The sequence below is a fragment of the Colias croceus genome, chromosome 17 (assembly GCF_905220415.1).
Source record: "Colias croceus chromosome 17, ilColCroc2.1".
Taxonomy (NCBI): domain Eukaryota; kingdom Metazoa; phylum Arthropoda; class Insecta; order Lepidoptera; family Pieridae; genus Colias; species Colias croceus.
The window spans coordinates 7,652,544-7,677,171 of record NC_059553.1 but is presented as its reverse complement, the minus strand read 5'-3'; the positions used below and the strand labels follow the sequence as shown (position 1 = coordinate 7,677,171).

Sequence of the window (24,628 nt, the reverse complement as noted above, 5' to 3'; positions counted from 1 at the left end):
AACTTTTGTTTCTACTTTTTTACGAATAAATATTAAACAAAGTATACATTGCAAATTTTGTAGTTCTTTATTTAAAATATATTTCAATGTAAAAATATGTTCTATGTATTCATAAAAACTTTAATTAAAGTAGAGCCATTTTAATAGGCAACATTTGACAGTTCAACAAAATTCAACAATGTAGGTAACCTAGTAACGACGACATAGAATAACATGATATTTCGTTTTGTTAGAACTGCACATTTGCTTAACTTTTTTCAATTACGATTACATATTTATAATAATAATGACCGATACAAGTAATTTTAAAATTTCATTTTACTGATAAACCATCCTAAACATAATAAACAATTTCTGAATTGAAGAACTGACGTCGCTACAATTTTGTGTCAATAAACCTTTTTTCTTTTTAAATACTAGAGACGTTACTCTAAAAATCTAAATCTGACATCTAGAATCGAATGCATTGATTACTTGTGAATAAAAATCATCATAAATTAATAAATTCGATTGACAAATGTTTCAAATCCGTATCGATTAATACACTTTAATCGATGTTTTTAAGCAGGTTACCTCTCTTCGAAGATATTAAATATAAATTGATAGACGTCAAATGTTGCCTATTAAATTGGCTCGACTATAGGTAGGTACATAATTTTCTATGACTGTATAGGATTGGGGATCTAAATTCTCTGTTCTCAAGTGTCAAATGTCAATTATCATATGTCAACGTCAAAAGCACATTGGTGATATTTGATTGGAATTTTTAGGGTTATTATTTGTTGTTTTTAAAAACTGCAATATGAAGTTCAAACAGAAAAAGAATACAAAACAAACATTATCTGATAAAATAGCAGATGCATTGACTGTAAAACCACGAGCTGATATTGAAGATGATGAAATATTTAATACAAAACCAAGTACAGTTACACGAGCAGATTATAGTAGTTCCTCTGACGAAGATGAAGCTTTAATAAGTGATTTTCGCAAGCGAAACGTGAACTTGCTTAGTGATATAAGCAAAAAGTATGAAGGCAAGGTTGTATCTAAAAAGGAATTGGAAGAAAACAGTTCAGATGACCAAGTTTCAGATGACGTAAGTGAAGACGATGAAAACGAGAAGAAGAGTCAATCTGGTAAGGATATATCAGTTGAGGAAGAGACTGGAGATGAAAGCGACGATTATAGCATAACAAAATTCCAAAAACAGCTTCAAAGCGATTCAGATGATGAGAAATCGTCAGAAAACGATGATGGTGATCAGGAAAGTGACGTATCTGATGATGAAGGAGAAGGGTATGATATCAGTCAAATGGAGGAGCCAATCAAAGAACAGTTTGAACATGTCAAGAAGCAGGATGTATCGGAGGAAGCTAAAAAGGGTATTTGTGTGAGAAATCAATTGTTAATCTGGGAAGGACTTTTGGAAATGAGGATTCATTTACAAAGGTGTATGAATACAGCAAACAAAATGCCCATGAGTGACACTTATAAAGAGTTAAAGATGAACTCTGATTTTGCAGAAGAAAGTAGTAAAACCTTAAATAATGTTACTACAATTTTAGACAAGTAAGTATTATTTGTTGTGTAAGAGAGCTTTTTCAAATATTGTTCTGTATTTGATTTAATGTGAGATTTAAAAATAACAGACTTAAATGAATTTAAAACATTCTATAATATTCTGATGTTACAAACATTTTATCAATAAACTCATTTACAATATTATGATATATTATGATTAATATATTATTAATTTCATTAAAAATATAATTGAAACTATGAAACAGAATTTGTTTAAACCTAGGATATCCTACAAGCATATTGAAATATAATTTATTTACGATTATAATTATTTTTTTCAGATTTTTAACACTACAAAGTATGCTGCTAAAGAATTTTCCAGAAACAAAATCACTATTGAAAGGTAAACAAAGCCAGGATTCTAAAGTGGAAGAAAAGAAGGAAGAAAGTGATGAAGAAATACCAAGTGACACAGACAATGAAGAAATTCCATCTGATACAGATACTGAAGAACCTACTAAACCTGTAGAAAACAAAGAACCAACGAAAGCTAAAAAATTGCCTAAAAAGCGTAAACTAGAAGATTACGAAAGTGATATAGCAACATGTTACAAGTCATTCAAATCATTCAGAGATTCAACTATCCAAAAATGGAACGACAAAACTCGTATAGCAACAGCTGCGAATATAAAAAATGCACCAACAAACACAATACTACAACAAATATCATACATTCTTTCTGATAAGCAAAAGCTGATAAGACGAACCCAGTTGAAACGATCCGAATATGATATTATTGGATACAAAAAAGACGACAGTGAGGAACAAAATGGTTCAGAAATTAACCCGATTACGAGAAGTAGAAAGGATGACGATGAATACGTACCGGAAATATTTGATGACAGCGATTTTTATCATCAATTATTGAGGGAATTGATTGAATGTAAATCGGCAGATATTACTGATCCTGTCCAGTTGAGTAGGCAGTGGATAGCCTTACAGCAAATGAGGAGCAAAATGAAACGAAAGGTGGATACGAAAGCAACTAAGGGACGGAAGATTAAGTATGTAGTACATAATCCACTGGTGAGCTACATGGCTCCAGAGAAATCAACTAAATGGAACGAAGAGAGTGCCAATGAATTGTACAGTTCCTTATTTGGTAAATTGTTTGAACATAATAACGTTGGGCTAAATGTCAATTTGGATGATAAGAAATAAATAATTTTTAGTCTCTATTTTTTTCTTTATTAGTGAAATTTGTATTGAAAATTTAATATTTTATTAAATTATAATCGCTTTCAATTATTATATATTTACTACATGCATTGCTAGCTATGTTTTCAATATGATAATATGATGAAAATATTGTGGCATTGAAAAGTAAATCGTAAAACAAACTACATATTTTAAGTGGGTAGATAATAAAATTAAAAAAATAAATGTTCCACAAAAACTGCCCTAAAATTAAACAATACTTTTCAAACTCCACTATCTCTAGTCTCTACCTCTAGTCTCTACTCCTAACTCTTTCTACCGTGGAATTAGACTTCATTAGAAAAAACAGCAACTGCTTTTTAATTCAAATAAACTATTCATATTTATTACTTTCCTGACTAATAATACTAAGAAAAACTATTTACTTAATAACACAAATAGGTAAGTACGTAGAAACGTAAAGGACTATACCTATAGGATATATACCTACCTCTATCACAATACTTGAATTTATGAATATCACCTGAATTAAATGTTTAGCAATTCTATAGGTAGACCGGGAGATACTGACACAAAATTTCGAGTCATTTGTAACAGGATGGCGGTTCTACAGGGTTCTTAGTACGCAATGACAAAAAGAAAAACGATGGTGTGAACGCTGGTACCGGCGGCTTAGTCGCGTGGGCGTTAGTCGAACTCGTCGGAAAAATAGCGAAAGTCAAACGATTTGTAACACAAAAATTGTAGAATTTACCGATAGCCCATAAAAAAGAAGTAGGCGGTAGTGTCATGCCATACTTTTCCGGTGTGACTTACAGCCCGCCATACCGACGCGAATTTGTTGATTTAAATAAAACAATTATTCAACCATTTGTATCAGGCTAACTTTTGCACAGGTAACCATCGTCGTGCAGCCATTTACGAAAATCGCCATGCCATACTTTTCGGACGATTCCAAATGGTCGCCATACCTACCGCCGAAAATCTGCAAAAAAATTTTATTTCGCCAAACTTTTTGTACCAGTATTGCATTTGGATTTTTGGAGAGTATTTGATAAAATGTGACCATTATTATATTTGCCATACTTCTAGTAGGGGGAAAAAGTGCTGTCATACTTGAAAAATTAATTTAGTATTAATTTATATAAGTGAAGATTTCCAACACCTATGTACATCTTTGAAATTTTGTATTTATATTCGTTGATCCTCAAACTTACAGGAAAAATAAGTGCCATACTGTTACAAATCGTTTGACTTTCGCTATTTTCCGACGAGTTTGACTAACGCCCACGCGACTAAGCCGCCGGTACCAGCGTTCACACCATCATTTTTCTTTTTGTCATTGTGTACTAAGAACCCTGTAGAACCGCCATCCTGTTACAAATGACTCGAAATTTTGTGTCAGTATCTCCCGGTTTAAGGCTGGTTGCAGAGCTTGACCGACCGTCGCGTCAGTGCGTACCGTCGGTCCTGACGATACGCATCAACAATGTGTATGAATATGACACTAATACGCATGACAATACAGTGCGACACAAAAGAGATGACAAAAAATGAGGGCGCCACCGTCGCTCATATAGCAACACTGATACTGCGACGCAAGCAATCTTGATACTATAGAATAAAAATCAAAAAAATAAAAAGTAATAAATACCGCGATTTAAAGTTGTTTCATTCATCATCGTGTAAATTTAAGACAAAAATACATTAGTATTTTAAATGCCCTACCTAGGTCAAATTTTACTTAAATGTATTTGGAATTAGTTTATAGAAATCGGTCAAGCCATTTAGACTGCAGAGGCGCACATAGAATCAAACATACGAACAAACAAACATACATACATACATACAGCTCAAACCTAAGGCTCAAACACATTACGCTCCTTCTGGGTCCGTCAAGTAAAAAAAACAAGGTGATTTGAAAACTACATATTTTTATTTATTTTTAGTAGATATTCTCCTTCATTTTTACTCCCTTGCTCCACTATCCTGTGTACTGTGCTTTCAGAAACTCCTATAACAAACGAATTAAGATGAATAAAATCAAATAGTACATTTAACATATTTATTTAGTAGCTTAAAACTATTTTTTTTTATGTCGGAGTCCAAGACTCACTTTGGATCCCTGCGTCCACTCTAGTAAGTAGCAAGTAAGGATTCATAGATAGCTAAGGATATAAGTAATAAGGATATAAGTAATAAGGATATAAGTAAGGATTCATAGGTATGAAAATAGTTATCACTATACTATTTAAGGCTGGTTGGATTGGATATAACTTCTTGACTCAAATTGTGCTGGTCGCACTATAAAAACTAGTTTTTGTTTACATACAAATAACCTCAAATTAAATTTCAAAAACGTTATAATCACCATAGATACGTACATTAAACACTCGTCACTAATGGAATATACTATTTTACGTAGTACTGAGCAAAAATAAATGGAATCTCACCGGTATAATCTGCTGTACGTCTGTAAACGTTTTCCAAATATTTTTCTCGTTTTTCAGCTTGAAATTATGAGAAACACCGAATGAAAACTTTATATATGGCATCACGGACACCGCTACGTTTAACCTTTTTCATGATTTCTCCTTTTTTGAGTAAATTTCTTGTTTAAAATAACAATTTTATCTCAACTTCACCAAATAAACAACAAATTTTTATTCAACTTGACAGCTGCATTGATAATTCAGGGTTGCCAGATAATGAAAAAAAAATTAGTTCCAAATTAATTAATTTCATCTCTTTTATGTCGCACTGTACGCGTGCGTATGGTCGGTCTAGCTATGAACGGTTTTATGAATTTCCATACATATGACAAGCGCGACTGACGTACGCACTGACGGTCGGTCAAGCTCTGCAACCAGCCATAGTGTTACCTCTGGACGCGTTTATATTATTAACTAGCTGCTCCCCGCGGCTTCACTCGCATTGATCGTCTTAGCGTGATGAGATATTATAGCCTCGATAAATGGGCTATCTAACACTGAAAGAATTTTTAAAATCGGACCAGCAGTTCCTGAGATTAGCGCGTTCAAACAAGCAAACTCTTCAGCTTTATAATATAAGTATAGATTTTCTGCTCTTGATAATTATTATAAATCTAATAATAATTTGCAAGGTAACAATTATTATACTTAATTTTCTGATAGTCTGACCTTTTCCGTCTGTGATAATTACAAGAAATATTGTTTAGTTGGTATGAATTACACGCGGTTCTGCCGTGAGCTTTGTCGTGTAGCAGATAAAGTATAAAGGATCTAAATATTTTATCCCATTTCAACTTTCAATGAACTCTTTTTTTTATTTTAGCACTGTTTGGTGTTTTTTTTTCTGCGATTGTTCATTCTAGGCATTATACCACATAAAATACCTACGTGAATATCAATGGAGAAACGAAAAAAAATATATCTAAAAGCACTCATCATCATCCCATATTTGTTCCCACTGTATAAACTAGGGACAAAGCATAAAAGGCTTTCGACATAGAAGGCCTCGTGAAGGCTACCATTCTGGCCGTTTGATAAATTCGCCTTCGCAGAAGTCACATGCCTTCTGAGAAATGGCAATTTCCGCACGATGTTTTCCTTTACCGATTGGAATTTGGAGCAGAGTTGATGTGGATTGTGGATAAAGTGCACAGAAATTATAAAAATAATATGAAGTTACGAGTATTTATGAATAGTCATTTTTTTAAATTAATTTTACTGAGATAACAATATAACATTATTGTCTGTTATTTAAATTTTCGTTACTTATCAACAATCGACATAACAATTTTTGATAGTTTTGTTCATTATTAGGTACCTATATTTCCACCGCTTAATTACCTTAAATATTGAATACTAGTTGCTGGCACCGATTACTCCTGGTTAAACCTATATAAATTATTGTATTGACAGAAATTAGTACATAACTAAACCAACCTTTACTTTGACAATGTTTATTTTTATAGGTACCTATCTACCTGTTACCACGATTACCACGATAGCACCGATATAGTCTACTAAATGGAGGAATGGAATTATCTAATATCTAGTGCTCAAATGATGAAATATTTTTTAAAGCATTTCAGTAGTTTTATAACATGATTACCTATTACATAGTGTAGAAAACAATATAAATGAACACGTTATACACATCACGGATCCCCATGCACCGTCCTCTAAATTAATGATTGCCGATAACCTTTCAATCAGACACGAGCATTTTTACTGAGATAAACTTTAATAAGGTTGTAGAGATAGTTGTATCATTTGTGGGAGTTGAGTTTAGACTTTTACGTTTGCATCACACCCCCTGTATTCAGGAGTATTCGTCCTGTATTCGTAGCGTCATAGTTCATTTTTTGTAATATTTCCGTGTCGTAAAATACGTACGATTGGATCTTACAAATATAATACTCTTTTTTATGTAATATTATATTAAAATTATTGTAAGAGCAAAATTTCTCTGAAACAGGAAACAGCTTGACCGATTTTTGGGTAGGTTATTACCTACCTAGGTATATTCAGTAGGTTTGAGTCTTGAGAAAAGGTTGTCAACTGTTTTTCATTATTCGTGATAGCGTTTCCTTGACAGAACATTTGCTGGTTCAAATATTAACATTGGAATAAAATTTTCATTGTTTATGTTTGTAAGTACCTAACCGGAATGATACGTACCATGATACGTACCTATATAGCCCATTTTTAAATGGCGTTGAATTTTTCATTGCACTTGAGTTAGGAACATAATATCTTTTTTACTAATTGCAAATACCTGGCTTGTATTCAAATGGTATTTCAAGTATTTTCAAGTAGAGTATGTGTACCTAACTCCAGCTCAAAATCTGCATTCAATGTTTCAGGAATATCATTGCAATTTTTTCGATGCAACAAACATCCATATCTACTAATATTATAAATGCGAAAGTAACTTTGTCTGTCTGTCTGTTACTCAATCATTAACTACTGAACCAATTTGCATGAAATTTGGTATAGAGATATTTTGATACCCGAGAAAGGACATAGGATAGGTTTTATCCCGGAAATCCCACGGGAACGGGAACTATGCGAGTTTTTCTTTGATTGCGCGGGCGATGCCGCGGGTGGAAAGCTAGTATTACATAGATAAATCTTTTATCTATTAAATATAGAAGAGGAAGTGTTCTGATAGCTGGTAAATAATTATATCGGAACTAGATGCTATCTATCATATATCATTCTATAAATATACCTACCCACTTATAACAACAAGAAGAGCGATTATAGGTATGTACTTATCGGAAGCTTATGCCTTCCCAAATTATTAATCTTGCTTTTAATGCGTAGCTTATACGATTAGTCTTATCTCGGCATTCTTATTACGATCTCGAATAGCAATATAGCAATATATTCTGGTAAGAGCAGAAGCGTAGCATGCCTTGGCGGGGCCCCGTATAAAAATTTGTTTGGGGGCCCTTAGGAAAGGTAAAGATTTCTCACAAAAGCGCACGATGGGGGCCCCCTTGGCGCGGGGGCCCCGTATAATTGATACGGCAGATACGGCGGTAGCTACGCCCCTGGGTAAGAGTCTATGGTCTTAACAAATATTTCTTCACAAATATCAGTTATTTATTCATAGCCCATTTTTAGTAATAGCCTGATTTTTAACTGATTCGCATTCTTATTTTTGTCGACTAATTTGATGATTTGAATACAGTTGTAATTTATTATATACCTTGAAATTCTTAATAATGTATAGTAGTATAGGAACATAAACCTAATAGTGTTGGATTTATAGATAAAAGGTTTTTTTTTTATTTTATCAAAAGAAAATCATACTTCATAGTTAAAATATGTAAAATCAAATTGACGGAATCTCCTGCTACACATTACCCGAAAAGTGGGAATACACTTACGTCCGTTTGATAAGTGTAGATATCTAATACACAAATATCTATTTGTGTGAAATTCTTGCCAACACCATCCAATTATAAATATATGTAGTATAATTGCACGACGATGCGAAGCATCAGAGAGTGCTTTACGATCGAAAAATTTTTTTCGCCTCATTTTTGCAGCTATTCTTATTATTATAGCCTTGTTAGTTCACGGAATCAAGATATTTTGCATACTATTGTCGAGATAATTTAATGGAGATTAATCCCATACTTTTTAAAAATTGATTTACTTCAATAGAATTGGAAAAAAAACACCGAAATAGGTCAAAAAATTTTCCTGTCCGTCATGTGTGAAACCTGAAAACACTATAACTTGTGAAAAAATCCATCATTTGAGTTAATTTTTTTTTAAATATTCTAATCGACGATTGTAGGTCACTGAATGCGAATGATTAATTAATTCAGTGTCGTTTAATTGCAATTAATAAAAAACGAAAACTACAAGACTGTATTTGGATTTTCAAATTGGTCTTATTTTAAAGATGCTCTTATCCAGAACTTAAATTTTTAAATTAATGAGAATATGACTGCAAGTGTGTGTTTTAAAAGTATGTTATTGTGACCCAATGATTATCATGACCCTCGTTAGTGGTACTTTATCAAGAAGTTTAAGCAAAGTCCACTTCATATTAATGAGAAGTAGTTACCTATTCATTAGTCATCATTTTATAAATCTGATCCTATTATTGTTTTATTTAAATGTACTTGTATATGACAAATTTTTTCACGAAATATAAATCTGATAAAGAAATAAGCGCGGGAAACAAATCTGTTTTACCTACCTATGTCCTATTAGATAGGAAAAAAAATATTTAGCAGTTAGCATCGGTGTATAATATTACTTGTATAATTATTGTAGTCTAGTTATCAAAAATGCCTGTTACTAAAATAAAAGAGCTACTACTGAAAAAATTTTCACAAATCGCTTCTTCATTTATACAGGGTAAAGTCTTCTCTCTATAGCAGGTGCAGATGTTGACGTAGATGCTGTAGATAAAAAAAAAATATTAGTATCTTTAATACCTACTACAAATTTAAAAATAGATACATTAACATGCTAAATCTGTGATATTTATATTTTACTCGCTTTTGCTCGCAGCTTCACCTTCGAGGAAAAAAATAAATGTCCATGGTACAAACTTTCATCCTTTATTTTATCCCCTTGGGTGTAGAATTGATCAAAATCCTTTCTTAGCGGATGCCTACGTAATATCTACCTGCATGACAAATTTCAGCCCGATCCTTCCAGTGGTTTGGGCTGTGTGCATTTTTAAGATTAATTGGAGAAAATAAAACGATGTATTCGCCTAGCATTTAAATATCTTACTTACCTTGAACGAATAACATTTTATTTATAAATAAAGAAAAGCCTTGTTAAGTGTACAAACCTACACCTTACTCTACGTTAGAAAAGAATTTTATCGTAAATGTTGTTTTAGCGTAGATAACTCTACAGTCTACAGTCTACGTGATAAGACATTATAATTAACTATCTAAACTGTCTACAGACTTGGAAATCCAGTAAGTTAAGTACAATATTAGTGAACTTGACAAGAGATAATGGGTATAAGAGCAGTCGCAGTGAATACTAAACAAACAAACAAACAACAAATACGCTACGTGCTAGTACAGATACATATATTATGTCAATAACCCCGAAAGTTGTCTATGAAAGCTTTTTCTAGATGTTCCAAATATGGATATTATACCATGCCTCGTGAAAATAATAATGTTCACGAGGTATGGTATGGTATGTTATAATGTTACCGTCCAATATGAGAAGCATGCAATATGTTCTTTTTTCACAAGAAAAAGGGCAATTACAAAATTAAAGAATTTTTAAGTAAAATATGCTATCCATAAGAAGAATTTTAAACAGAAAAGGAATAGTGACCTTCACCTTTAACATAATAATATGTTGATTGTTAATTTAAAACCCTTGACCTTTATTGCAAGTGAAGAGGTGTTGCAGACAGATCATTAAGCCGTGTTTACGAGACCACTAAGTGAAACAATTGACGACAATGGGCTGCCCTAGGGGACTGTACACATAGGCGTCGTGAGGCATGAGTTAGCAGCGTTTTGTGTACATTGTAAAATAAACTCTATTATATAATAGAGTTTATTTTTTTACTCATAATTATTGATAATTTTTTTTAATCAATTTAATGTTACGAGAAGGAAAAATAAAAGGTATTGCACTGTATAGTACACATTGAAATAGTTTTCTACACAGGTAGGTATTAAAATATGTAACAACTAAAAAGTAATAACATGCCTTTTATGTTTACGGTTGGCACGGAGCATTAGCACCTGTATTTTAAAATTATTCAAGAAAGAAAGTATAAGAAAGCTTTTAATGCTTTCACAACAATTGAGTGTACATACTCTCTTTTTTAAAGTATTTTTGGAGGCACACATCTGGAATTGTATTCTCATTTATGTATCGAGACTTTGATAAAAAAATTCATAATTTACCAGATCATTAGTTCACCTCATGTACACTATACAACAACGCAATTAAAAGACACAGTCGTAAAACGCTGAATAATATTGAGAATTTGTTCGAGTATCAAAACAAACATGTTATTAAAAATTATCTACCGCCGATAGATTAACACTTGAGCCCTTTAACCTGAGATAACATCTGGGCGGGCCGCCCGCCCGCGTTTTACCAGTAGCGAGGCCACGCGCGTCTCATCCAAACGCTTCGATACCAAATTCGAAATTTCGACAGGATTGGATACTCTGTGCTGAAAAAAAAAACTCAAGTGAAGTGATTGTGTGTGTGAACTTTTTATGCGGATGTCAAAACTTTTTGGTGAGTTTGAATAGTTTTTTGGTGGATTCAATGAATTGTTTTGAAAGTTTTTATTTATGCAAAATTTATACACATTATATGCGTTCGTGTTTTTATAATACAGGGTGGCTCTGAAATACGTTGACAACTTATTTTACGATTTATTTTATTTTTCTTTTATACAGTATATCTGTGACTACTAAATAATAAAAATACAGTATTATTTTAATGTAAATATCTATTTATTTTCAAAATAACCACCTTTAGCTTTAATACAAAGGCTTAAACGTTTTCTGAAGTTTTCGACGATTTTCCGTACCTCCTCTTCAGATATTTTGTCCCACTCACGAGTAAGTGTTGCCTTCAGCGCGTCTACACTTCTGTGTGATGTTGCACAGGCCTTCGCCTCTAGAATTGACCATACGCTGAAATCCATTCGATTAAGGTCTGGTGAAAATGGAGGCCATTCCTTGGAACTTATGAACTCTGGGAAATGGTCCATACATCACTACTGTACATTTGAGGCCCTGTGAGATGCAGTAGAGTCATGTTGAAAAGTCCACGGTTGGTCACCGAAGTGCTACTGGCTCCAAGGAAGAACTACACTCTCTAAAATATCGCGTCGGTTTATTTCTTGATTCATTTTCACACCTTTTTTTACGAAAACGAGAGGAGTTTTGCCTGTTGAGCAAATGCCACGCCAAACCATGACTGAATCCGGTCTATGCCGATGGGGGATAATTGCTGTGGCTCCAGGGCGACTAGAAGAGTAAACTTTATCGTTTTGGCGGTTATGAGACTGTTCAATCTGAAAAATTTTTTCATCGGTGAAAAAAATATTTTTCCACGCTTCACCAGCGGAGCGCGCTTTCAGTAAGCGACATCTTTCAAGGCGTATTTTTTTATCTTTATCATCCAACCGCTGCGCTTTTCGAAGCTTGTATGCTGTTAACTTGAGCTCATTTTTAACAACTCGTTGTAACGTTGAATGACTTACACCTAAATCTCGAGCCATTTTTCTTACCTTGGCTTGTGAATTGCGGGTCTATCTTTGTTTGACGATATGTCGAAGCCTAGGCGTCTTTACAGTTCTTTTTCTGCCTCTTCCCAGACAGTTACCATGTTGGCCAAGCTCATCGTAGCGTTTAATAGCAGAAGAAACTAACTGCCGACTGATACCGAGAAGTCGCACTACCGCGCACTGCCGCTTACCAGCCTCATATAAGGATATTATTGCACCTCGTTGAGCAGACATAGTAAAAAATGACTAATTTTTAATTTATTCTCTTCACAAATAACTTTAAGTTGGCGCCAAAACATGTGAAAATAATAATTAAAAAACAAAAGCAACGCAGCATGTCCCATTTTTGAAATTTATTATTTTGAAATTTGTCAACGTAATTTAGAACCACCCTGTAAGTATAAGAATTATTTAAAATATAATTATGGCACTGAAAAGTTGTGTTGTATAATGCAAGGTTTAATTCAATAAAATAATATGTTATAACTTTCATATGACCTACATTTTATAAATCTTTTTACATAATATATTTTTTGCTGAATATAAATATAACTACTGATGCGGTCATTTAAAATAAAATGCAAGTGAACATTTTTTAAAATGCAAGCTACGCACGTAACAATTGTCACATATACGTAATGTATATTATCCATAATATCATCGTTTACCCTATTTGCGACTGTTAAATTTCAAAGAACTTAGTAATTTATTTGTATTTAGTTTCAAAGTTGGACAAAGATTTGTCCACTAATAAAAAAATCATATTAAGTAAAAACCATCGGACTAATCATTATCAAAACAGTTAATTAATATGATAAATAGATCTTATAATTACGTTGTTATGTTGCTCAATAGGCAATTTTGATTTATTATACTAAAATATGATGATAATATTGAAGACTTTTATAACTACGTATTCTATAATAAATCTGTACAATCTCTATCAAGGTCGTTTAAATTAAATTCACAATTTGCTGGTTCAGTTTCAAATTGGATAGAGTGTGAAAAAATACACGTTTTAATTTCAGTTGTCATACAGAAAATACTACAAAGAAAGAGCGATTATGAGCAGTCTTGTTATTCTTATTTATATTAAAGTTCAAATTCGTAATGCTTTTAGACATTGCATTTGTACTTTATATTACGGTTCTATGGATTTTTTAAACTAAATGATTTGATTAGTTTTCATCTATACTTAATATTATAAAGCTAAAGAGTTTGTTTGTTTGTTTGAACACGCTAATCTCGGGAACTACTGGTCCGATTTGAAAAATTCTTTCGGTGTTAAATAGCTCATTTATCGAGGAAGGCTATAGAGTATAGGCTATATATTATCACGCTACGACCAACAGGAGCGGAGCCACGGGGGTGAAACCGCGCGGAGCAGCTAGTCTATACATATAATAAATCTGTAGAAGGGTCAATTCTGTACATTGAAAATATTGAAAAAATAAATAGCAGGGGGTGTTACTGGATCGATACCAAACCCAAATATGTGATTAAAAAAATTTTTGTCTGTCTGTCTGTCTGTCTGTCTGTCTGTCTGTATGTGAAGGCATCACGTGAAAACTAGCGGTTCGATTTCGATGAAACTTGGTATAATTATACCTTATTATCCTGGGCGTAAAATAGGATACTTTTTATCCTGGAAAAATACGTAGAAAAAAATTAATCTTAATTTTTCAGTTTTATCCATAGACGTTGTTCCGTAGAACCGCGAACACACGTTGCGTATTATTATAGGCCTAGCCGTATTTGGCAATTGGGTCCAATAGATATTTATAAGATTTTATTGTCAGTACCTACTCAAAATGGAGAAATAAACCATCCACGCGAAGACCGACATCCGCGCGGACGGAGTCGCGGGCGGAAGCTAGTTTGAAATAAATTTGCTTTTTGCGGAAGAAATTAAAAGCCTCTAAAAAAACATTCTGAAGATCTTAAGAGATAAGAATTTTTTCTGAAGATACATATCCCATGGCCATATCTATCAAGGGCCTAATTTACTCCATATATGAGGAGACTTAATCTCTGCAGAGAGTTATTAGATTTTCAGCATCTGTTAATTAATTTTTAAAATTAATTACTGAAACGTTGGAATAAAAGTATCTAAATAATTTCGTAATTAAATGTTATGTAAAAATATATATATCTACTAGCTTACCGCCCGCGGCTTCGCCCGCTTTCTCTAAAACGGTTTGAGATTTAAACTATCCTATCTCTCAAGTTGGATCGAACTGCACATGGTGTGCGAATTTTATTATAATCGGTTAAGTGGTTTAGGAGTCCATTGAGGACAAACATTGTGACACGAGATTTATATATATTAAGATATATTTACAGTTTACAAATAATTGTGCGAAGATACCCGCTCGTACGCTAGTATTATTTATTCACTGTGATATAAGTTACGGATAATTTAAAGGGAAAAATAAGAAATATGCGTTAACAAGAATAAAATGTTTGCTTGATGGAAGATGAAAGCGTCGGCGTGTTAATTAAACTGAGATGATGTTTAGAACGCTGAATGTGTGTTTCATGAAGCTTTAACAAAGCTTTACAATACTGCTGTGTATTTCGCTTTGTTATTTAGACAAATACTGTTAAGTTACGATAAAATGATAACTTTGTTATAATCTTATCTTATATTTAACATAGGTATTTAGATTTGAAATGTTTTTTTTGCCGCTTTAGTGGTACCATATGTATGTATAGCCGTCTTGCATGAGAAACGTAGCTATCGTAATAATAATATGTAAGTATTTATTTACACAAAAAAATTTGCAGTTTTTGCCAACTCGTTTAGTAGATTAGGAAAATATCATTATCTATCTCTTCCTAACATTCATAGCTGAATATTAGGAAAATAATATGAAATGAATAAAGGATTTAAAATATTAGTTGAAAGAAAGATGCAAGTTCTAGCTGTAAATTATAATTTGTGTAATTTGTAATTTCAGTTACAAAATATTATAAATTCTTGGTGAGCCACAATCTCACTTATTTCAGTAGAAAGAACAACCGTTTTCAACTGTTACCGGTCAGAAAGGATAATCCAACCCCTTTAGGTAATTAAAGGAGAATGGCAAACTCCCATAGGACTCTGGGCCTGATCGTTACACTGATGATTTATGGGTGATTAAATAGATAAAAATATACAGACTCTATGAATATAATAATTAAAGATCTTTTCTATGGGATAGCAGAGATATTGCGATATTGATTAAGATCAATTTTGAATATAACGTTACTAAGGCCCTTCTGCCATTAGGTACGATACTTCTAGAATACGATACTCGCGTAGAATACTAGGTACTTAGATATTTGCTGGCTACCCGATGCTCGCATATTATGCGACTGAAAAATGACTAAATTCATCATTATTGTGCCTCGTTTTTGTGGACCGACGTTATAATAATAATAATTCATTTAGGTATTTATTGCAACAGTTACGTCGTTATGTCGAGCAATCAGCAATTCCAGTGACGAAGAAGCTCTTGCAGTTTTTCTTTTTTATAGAAATAGAAGACGCCAACGTAAGAGTAAGAGTACTGGATTCATCCATATATTGAAAGAAACATAAATTGTAGAGTTTTTGTAGCCGAACGAGAACTACAACATGATGATTAGATATTTCTTTCTAACGAAGAGATACGCGCGAGAGTCGAGACGCGATGCAAAAGCGACCGACACGGTGAGTAGTGCCTATACTAGTCGCGGACGTGTAGGATACCAGTAGCGTAGTGTGCGAGCCTACATAAAAATGTATGTGAGATACTCCGCGGCGACTAGTCTCCGAGACTTGCAGGATACTTGAATCGCCTATGCGTATCGTAATGGGAGAAGGGCCTAAAACTTCACTCAAATGTCAAACAACAAACATAAACAAATCACTCATAACTGACACAATTATGATTAATAATTTGACATTTTATTAATGGCCAGCTACCTAAATAAAAATGTTAAAATTATTATTGATTAAGTAAAACATGTTTATATTTTATAGAATGATCTAAATAAATTAAGATATGTGTTAAAAATAAGTTAAGTTTTGCTTCTGATTTATAAAGCATTTGAATTCAATAAAATTAAAAATAAAATATAGACATTCATTCGTATTAATCGATATATTCGACTTTTTTACTCCTGACAACACTGACAAATTGACAATCTCTGCTTGATAAGACCGGTAGTCATAGAAATCTAAATAACAATGCCGGTAGTGAACACGTATTATCTTTTTTTTCAAAGATTTGTTTTCCCATAGAATCAAAAGTAAATATTTTACCAAGAATTACTAAAAATAACATAATGAATTTTAAATATATTATGATTTCTGTAACAGTTAGGCCCAGTTTCGCCATTCTCCTTTATTGGTTGTTCGGAGCACGAGCGAACAACGTGATCGCTGGCACGTCAGATTGTCGGATATTTAGATGTTTATGCGACTGACAACCACGTGAGCTGTTTCCTTATATCCATTTCCAATAATATAGATCGTGTTTGAATTGTAAGTTTGAAGAACAACGTAATAGCTGACGCTTGCAAATTCGAGAGAGTTTCGATTTTTGTGCGTGTCATGCCCGAATTACCTATATAGTACCAGTTGCCACAAAACAATTTAAACACAGTCTAACTTTAAGGCTGGTTGCAGAGCTTGACCGACCGTCAGTGCGTACGTCAGTCGCGCTTGTCATATGCTTAGGTCATATGTATGGAAATTCATAAAACCTTTCATAGCTAGACCGACCACACGCACGCGTATTGTCATGCGCATTAGTGTCATAGTCATACAATTGTTGATGCGTATCGTCAGGACCGACGGTACGCACTGACGGTCGGTCAAGCTCTGCAACCAGCCTAAACCGGGAAGGGATCTGTCACTTTAATAGAACCCCTGTCTAAAGTTTTTTGTGGTATTATGACAGTTATTACATAATGTGACAATCGACAAAATATTTATAAACAAATATTGCGTTTTATCGGTGCATTTACATCCAACGAACATAGAGCTGGAGCTAGAGCATTCTTTCGTGATCTTTTAGTGTAAACGAAAACTCATATTCTGTGTTGTTCAGTATTAAAACATTGCGTAGAATCTTTTCGAAACTAAGAACAACGAAAGTATGCTCTACGCCTGTTTACACTGAAATAATTTGACGTACCTACCTAGTGGGGTTAGAATGAGCATTCGCTCGTTTGATGTAAATGCACCGTAAGATATTCTATTATTTTGTAATCTAAGTTCTATATATTAAAAAAACCAGAGCTTTTGATTCAATTTTTCAATAGTGATGCTTATTACGTGATTTGAACATCTTGAAATTATGCATGAGAGTTAAAGTCACATTTACCTGTAATAAATTACTAATAACAAAAATAGATAACATTATATTTACTAGATATAGTCAAGATATTGTATTTTAGGTGTTACATAATCTAATTTAATATAAATTAGATTATGTGTGTGTGATTAGGTATATTATATGCGTGGAATATTAGAGATTGCTGTAGTTTACATAAATCGGTCAGAACTGACACGTAGCGTTGATGTAATTTATACGAAAGTTATGAATTTCAGATATACATTATATCAATTGAAAAGTTATAACAAAGCGGCCTTTAAAACAGCTTTTAGATAAATTCGATGCTCTTCAATTTAAGGGAAATTCTCCGTATTTTAGGAATCTATACGACATTTATGTGTAAGTAGAAAATTTAATTATAACTTTTGATTGTGACAAAACTAGTTATTTGCTATATTTCAATCAAATTAAAATATTTGCAAATTACCCTTTGACGTGGTTAGTGTTTTTATAAAGTTGAAACATGGCTATTCATTTAATACTTAGGTAGGTATATATCACAGATAGAAATGGTGGTTTTGAAACTGAGCTTACCTTCATCACCTACTTAAATACAATAATATGTTTTCGTAGATATTTGATTCGAAAATTTTAGGAATAATAGGGTAAAAAAATAAGAAGAAGTAATTGTTCTTAACTGTTGAAAAGGAACTTATTTTATTCACTATAAACCTAAATAAAAGATATCATTAAAATTTCCGACAAAATTAAATTATTTCTTCTAACTACCATTCAACAACTTACTTTTAAATAGATAATATTTCTTCAAAGATATTTTCAACGTGCATACTCATAATATATGAGATACTCATAAAAGTCAAAGAATTGTGCGTTTTAATTAAAATAAAAGCTAATAATTAATTGGATCAAAGTATCGCAAATTGTATTGTGCAATACAATTTCAAAGCTTAATAAAACCGTGAACGTAAGAGCCAATTAATGTCCACTGTGAAACACTCGATACAAAAATGAAAGACATTTATATTTTCTCTAAATATATTTCCCTTTGGTTATTTGAAGTACTTATATTTTATTTGGCATGATAAATGATATTAAATAAATGAGACAGTTTCTTTGTCCATCTTCAACGTCTGTTTATTAATAAAAAGTGTTTACAATACAGATATATTTTGTTTGATACTTACATTTGATATGAAGAAAGTTTTTTGGTACAATAATATTAGGTTACATCGAATCATCTAAATGTTATTTACTCGTTTATCCAAATTCCAAACTAACTATGTAATTCCAAATGTCACTAGGGTGCTACAACACTGAAAACTAATTGAAATTGAAATAACAGCTAAAATAACTTACACGACAAACACCCAACTAATTTAGTTCAGATCTTATATTACCTATGTATTCTATAAACTATTAAATGTATAAACGGGTAGAACCACAGAACATATAAATAGAGGTTGATATTATTTTTCATAGTAAATTAATTTATGATTCAACAATATTTTATAACATAACTTTGAGGATTATTACGCAATATTCTAAGGCAGTTGGACCAAAATATTAACATGAAATAATGAATTGTTTCTATCCCATTTTTTTTTATAACTTGTCGTTTTTCTCACAGTCGATATGTTATTTAAGTGGCGCTAATTTATTAATTAAACCAAAAGAACTTCTGTAAAAAGTCGGAAAATAAAGTAAGATTTAAAAAGTGAGCCTTAATAAGTCATATTTATTTCAGTTAACTTATTTATTTAAAATCAAGGTAAACAAAATGAAGTATGTATAAATAAAGGGGCTTTGCAAGTTAATATTAAAAATAGGTTTAAAAACAGATGCCATCTAATCGAAAGTTTTCCTACCTCTTTACACCCACGATTTCAATCTAACTGCTAATAACTAAATGGTCGATAAAAAATCTCATTTAGCCCACAATAGATTTGGGTAATGGAATCACGGAAAACCAGAACGCTGAAGTGTTGTGCCGAAGAATTTACAAACCTTAGATTAAGGATTGGTCTCCGCGCGGTCGTAGCGCGCGCGCGGAGACCAATCCATAATCTAAGTTACAAACTTTAAACTTGGCCTAACTTTTCATGGAAATGACTTTTATTTTGGCGGGAAATGTGACAGATATTAAATCTGACGGACATCTTGCATATCATGAGCTTATCATGAGTATAAAGGTTTGTCGTTTAAATATTACCTACTAGCTTCCGCCCGCGACTCCGTCCGCGCGGATGTCGGTCTTCGCGTGGATGGTTATTTCTCCATTTTGAGTACCTCTGTCAATAACATCTTATAAATATCTATTGGACCCAATTCCCAAATACGGCTAGGCCTATAATAATACGCAACGTGTGTTCGCGGTTCTACGGAACAACGTCTATGGATAAAACTGAAAAATTAAGATTAATTTTTTTCTACGTATTTTTCCAGGATAAAAAGTATCCTATTTTACGCCCAGGATAATAAGGTATAATTATACCAAGTTTCATCGAAATCGAACCGCTAGTTTTCACGTGATGCCTTCACATACAGACAGACAGACAGACAAAAATTTTTTTAATCACATATTTGGGTTTGGTATCGATCCAGTAACACCCCCTGCTATTTATTTTTTCAATATTTTCAATGTACAGAATTGACCCTTCTACAGATTTATTATATGTATAGATATAGATGTATGTACGTAGTATATATCTGTCAACTGTGTATTATGTTTGCGTAATACAGTTATCAACCTAGCTTTCAGGATTGGTTGCTATAATTTATCTACTTATTAACTTGTTGAAGGGTATTCTGTATAAAGATTTGTCACACATTGAAAGTCTAATCTAAAGGAACCAAATTAAATTTAATAATTGAATAATGAATATATTGTACTACCTACAATCTGCATACAATTTAATACCTTTGATCTGTCTGTTCTCTGGATGGTTTTGATGTAATACCTATTACTATTCTATTCTCTGCTACCTATTTATCTATAAATAGGTCAATATAAATATCATAGGTTAGGCTCAATCAAATATACATAATTCATATTTATATTTGATTGAGCCTAACCATAGATATTTATATTGATTATTACAATAACGTATTTACAATTTTATTGAGGCACTTAGGATTATAAAGTATGTTTGGCTTTTTTTATATTTTTTATGAGTTTATATAGTTACAGAACAGATAATAAAAATTGAAACAGATTCTGTTAATTGAAAATATCTATTAGAACGCTTTCCGAATTCATTAGCATGCCATTTCGTTACACCGGCAAATGTTCGTAATATCTACATAATGGTATCGCTAAATGGTGAAGGGATTGGAAATTAGAGCCGATAGTACAAGAGTTTTCAAGTTAATGGAATCATTGTGTACTGAACAAAGCGGAACCTCACTCGCGTAATAAATTAAATGCGGCATCAAGTGCCGCGAATTCGGGATTGATTTAAATGATATTGATTTTATTGAAGATTTTTGCGCGCCAATTTTACAGTGTTTTCCACAGAAAAGTCAATATTGTCTTTTTTTATCTCTCATCGCTCTGTATGTCAATTATTCGTGTGTAGGTATTAATAAATACCACTGCTTATTACTTGGGTTATTTTATAGAAAAAAGTTTAGAATTAAACGAGTACAGTTTACTATTAACATTTTTATTATGTTAACTTTGATAATCATACTTTTGAACTGTACCAAATAGTTTGTAGTAGCACAGATAATATAAGAAAATAAAATGCAGTAGGTAGGTAATTTGCTTTGTCAGACACAAAAGACGATCTTCCGTAATATCTACAAAGGAAGAATTAGCTTTGTGTGTAAATAACTATTACTCTAGTCACGTAAGTTCGAGAATCTTCTAGTTGTCTGACACAATAATATGACAATTGACAATCGTTAAATCGTTAGATTTCATTTTTATAATTGACTCGGTCGATGCAATACAGGAAGAAATGTAATTTTAACAGATTTTAATCGATAAGAATCGATCTTTTGAGTTAAAATTCTAGATATGAATTTTTTTTATGTCATAAAAAAGTCAAAGCTCGAATCAATGGCTCGAATGCATCTTTTTATGATTTAGCACGTTTGTTTACTTGACACCATTTTTTAGAGAGAAATTGGTTTCTAGACCACTTTTGTTTGCGCTTGATTGATTTTCTGTACCTACAAGGTAACTCGGCTTAAAATTGATTTACAATTTCGAAAAAAAATATTTTTTCAAAACTTACCCATTTATATTCTTATTTCTTATAACCACCAGCGACACAAACACGAATTTAAATAGTCTTTGTAACGTATATGTACTCGAAAGCAGCAGATAGTTCCAAATATATTTTTTATCCATAATCGACCAGAAATGGACTTTTTGATCAGGAAACGATAACAAAAGGAAACGTTTCCGATCCCTTTCATGCATGGCACAAAACGTGTTGCCTTTTTTATCCGACGTTGTCAAAAACGGTCGTTGCGTATTTTTTTTTTCAAATTGAGATTGACTCTTAGCGTTTAAAAATTCTTAACAATAAGTGTTAAAGAGACTATATTATTTTAGTATATTTATTTTTAACAAATATCCACACTAAGTAATATTGAAAAAATAATTATCCACTTTCCACGTAACACGTTCCTCCAGCCATGGGGTCAGTCGCTTTTATTTAATTTCGAACGTATCAAATGCGATAGAAGTACAATAGAAGCACTAAAAGGGTGCTATACATATAAAATAACTAGCCCCGCCCGCGCAGTCAAAGAAAAACCCGCATAGTTCCCGTTCCCGTGGGATTTCCGGGATAAAACCTATCCTATGTCCCGGGGTAAAAAGTAGCCTATGTCCTTTCTCGGGTATCAAAATATCTCTATACCAAATTTCATGCAAATTGGTTCAGTAGCTAAGGCGTGATTGAGTAACAGACAGACAGACAGAGTTACTTTCGCATTATGGATGTATATCATTATATCCATACTAATATTATAAATGCTAATGGTATGGAGATATTTTGTTACCCGAGAAAGGACATAGGCTACTTTTTATTGTAAAAAAAGTACCACGGGCGATGCAAGCCGGGGCGGACCACTGGTATAAAATAATTCGAACATTTAACAATTGAATCTTACTTCATGTCTGGTATTATTAGTGAAGATATCCGAACAAGTTATTAAAGCTATAAAATTAATAAGCTGAAATTTAAAATTTAAATGTCTGTTACTAACAAGAATGAATAATTAATAAAATCAACAAAGTTTGTTTTTGTTTATAATATACTGTATATTCGATTTTCACGAATAGGTTACCACATAGGGATTAGGTTAGGAAATTGTTGACGATATATACGGAAAGCTGGCAACCTTTTTTGTAATATATGAGGAAGAATCGTATAGAATGTACCGGGTTTACTGTGGAAGCTTCGAGACGTACGTATTGAAGAATTCGTAACCTTTGTCCGTTGGCTTTGACGATCGCGGAATTTTATATACTACATTTCGTATTTTCTTATAAAAGCTGAAACGTTGTGACTCTTGCGTCCCAAAAGTTTCATTGTTATTTTGTATGAAAAAGTAGATAATTATTTAAGTATTACATTGTAGATGATTGTTTTATCATTTATTTTATGTGTTGCTTCAAGAAGTTTTTAAAGCTTAGTAAAATAAATAAATGATTTTTAAATGTATTAAAAGTTCGTTCTCTTTTAGCCGCGAGGTTAAATGAGTGCGAAAAAAATTTTTTGTTGAAAAATATAAAAATATTTTTTCGTTGGTAAAATATTTCCATTTTTATAACCGTTTCCCATTTATAGTTCCGATAAGCAATATTTTTTTTATTTAAACTTATCTTTAAGTTTAAATAAAAAAAATGCGTGTAAAAAATGAACAAAATCTATAGAAAGAATACACACGTTAAAACACTTTATTATATTTTTATATACATATACAAGGGACACTTGATGTGTTATATAATATTTATTCCTTTCCACTTCCTGACTTTCCTTATATTGATTTTGTTATTGCCATACCTATAGGATACACGATATGAAAGCAAAAATGTTCATACATCCAAGCAATCATATTTTAATGAACGTTAAATAAATAAATTGAGCAATGGATACGAACGTTTCATTTAATTAACAAAGGGATGAAGAAGTTCTGAGAAGGGATTTTACCTTTTGGTGTATCGCTTGGCTCAAGAGTTTATTTTTCGATTTTTCAGGATTAAAGTACATTTACACTTGATAATAAACACCTGAGGAATAAATAAATGTTTATTCTATACCTAAATGAGTGGTCAACAATCTCCATTATAATTATAGGTAGATATATTTGCTTCGTAACCACAACAATTGTACAAAAATATTATAATAAATCCAATCTCCTCCCGTTTGTGTAATCTATAATAAATATTATAAAGCTGAAGAGTTTGTTTGAACGCGCTAATCTCAAGATCTACTGGTCCGATTTGAAAAATTATTTCGGTGTTTGATAGCCCATTTATCGAGGAAGGCTTTAGGCTATATATTATCATCACGCTAAGACCAACGGAAGCGGAGTCGCGTGGGTAAAACCGCGGAGCGCAGTTAGTTTGAAAATATAGCTAGGTATAACAGTAAATAATTAGGTACATAATGTTGTTTCAAGCAAGTAATAGAAAATTATACTCTAGACGGACTAACAAATGTCATGTCAAGATAATTTAAGAAAAACAAATGACCCCGGGGATGTTCCAAAACAGGACGAGCCTGCAAAAATATGTAATCTTTTCTGATCTGCCTTTGTTTTTAGATTTAATGACGTCAATTTTGCTGAATACTTGG

At 32.4% G+C, this 24,628-nt stretch overlaps 2 protein-coding genes across 2 annotated transcripts in view; both read left to right on the top strand.

Moving 5' to 3' along the window:
• The first annotated feature begins 737 nt into the window (after positions 1 to 737).
• Positions 738 to 2,757, top strand: LOC123699246 (protein AATF-like). Its single transcript, XM_045646156.1, has 2 exons — positions 738 to 1,569; positions 1,863 to 2,757. Exons 1-2 carry the CDS (start codon positions 803 to 805, stop codon positions 2,740 to 2,742), a joined length of 1,647 nt encoding a protein of 548 aa, XP_045502112.1. The 5' UTR covers positions 738 to 802; the 3' UTR covers positions 2,743 to 2,757.
• An 8,595-nt stretch (positions 2,758 to 11,352) lies between these two features.
• LOC123699357 (adipokinetic hormone/corazonin-related peptide receptor variant I-like) overlaps positions 11,353 to 24,628 on the top strand; it is a 57,396-nt gene continuing 44,120 nt past the window's right edge. Inside the window, exon 1 of the mRNA XM_045646287.1 lies at positions 11,353 to 11,486. The gene's annotated coding sequence lies outside the window, so the exon portion shown is untranslated. The remainder of the gene's footprint in view (positions 11,487 to 24,628) is intronic.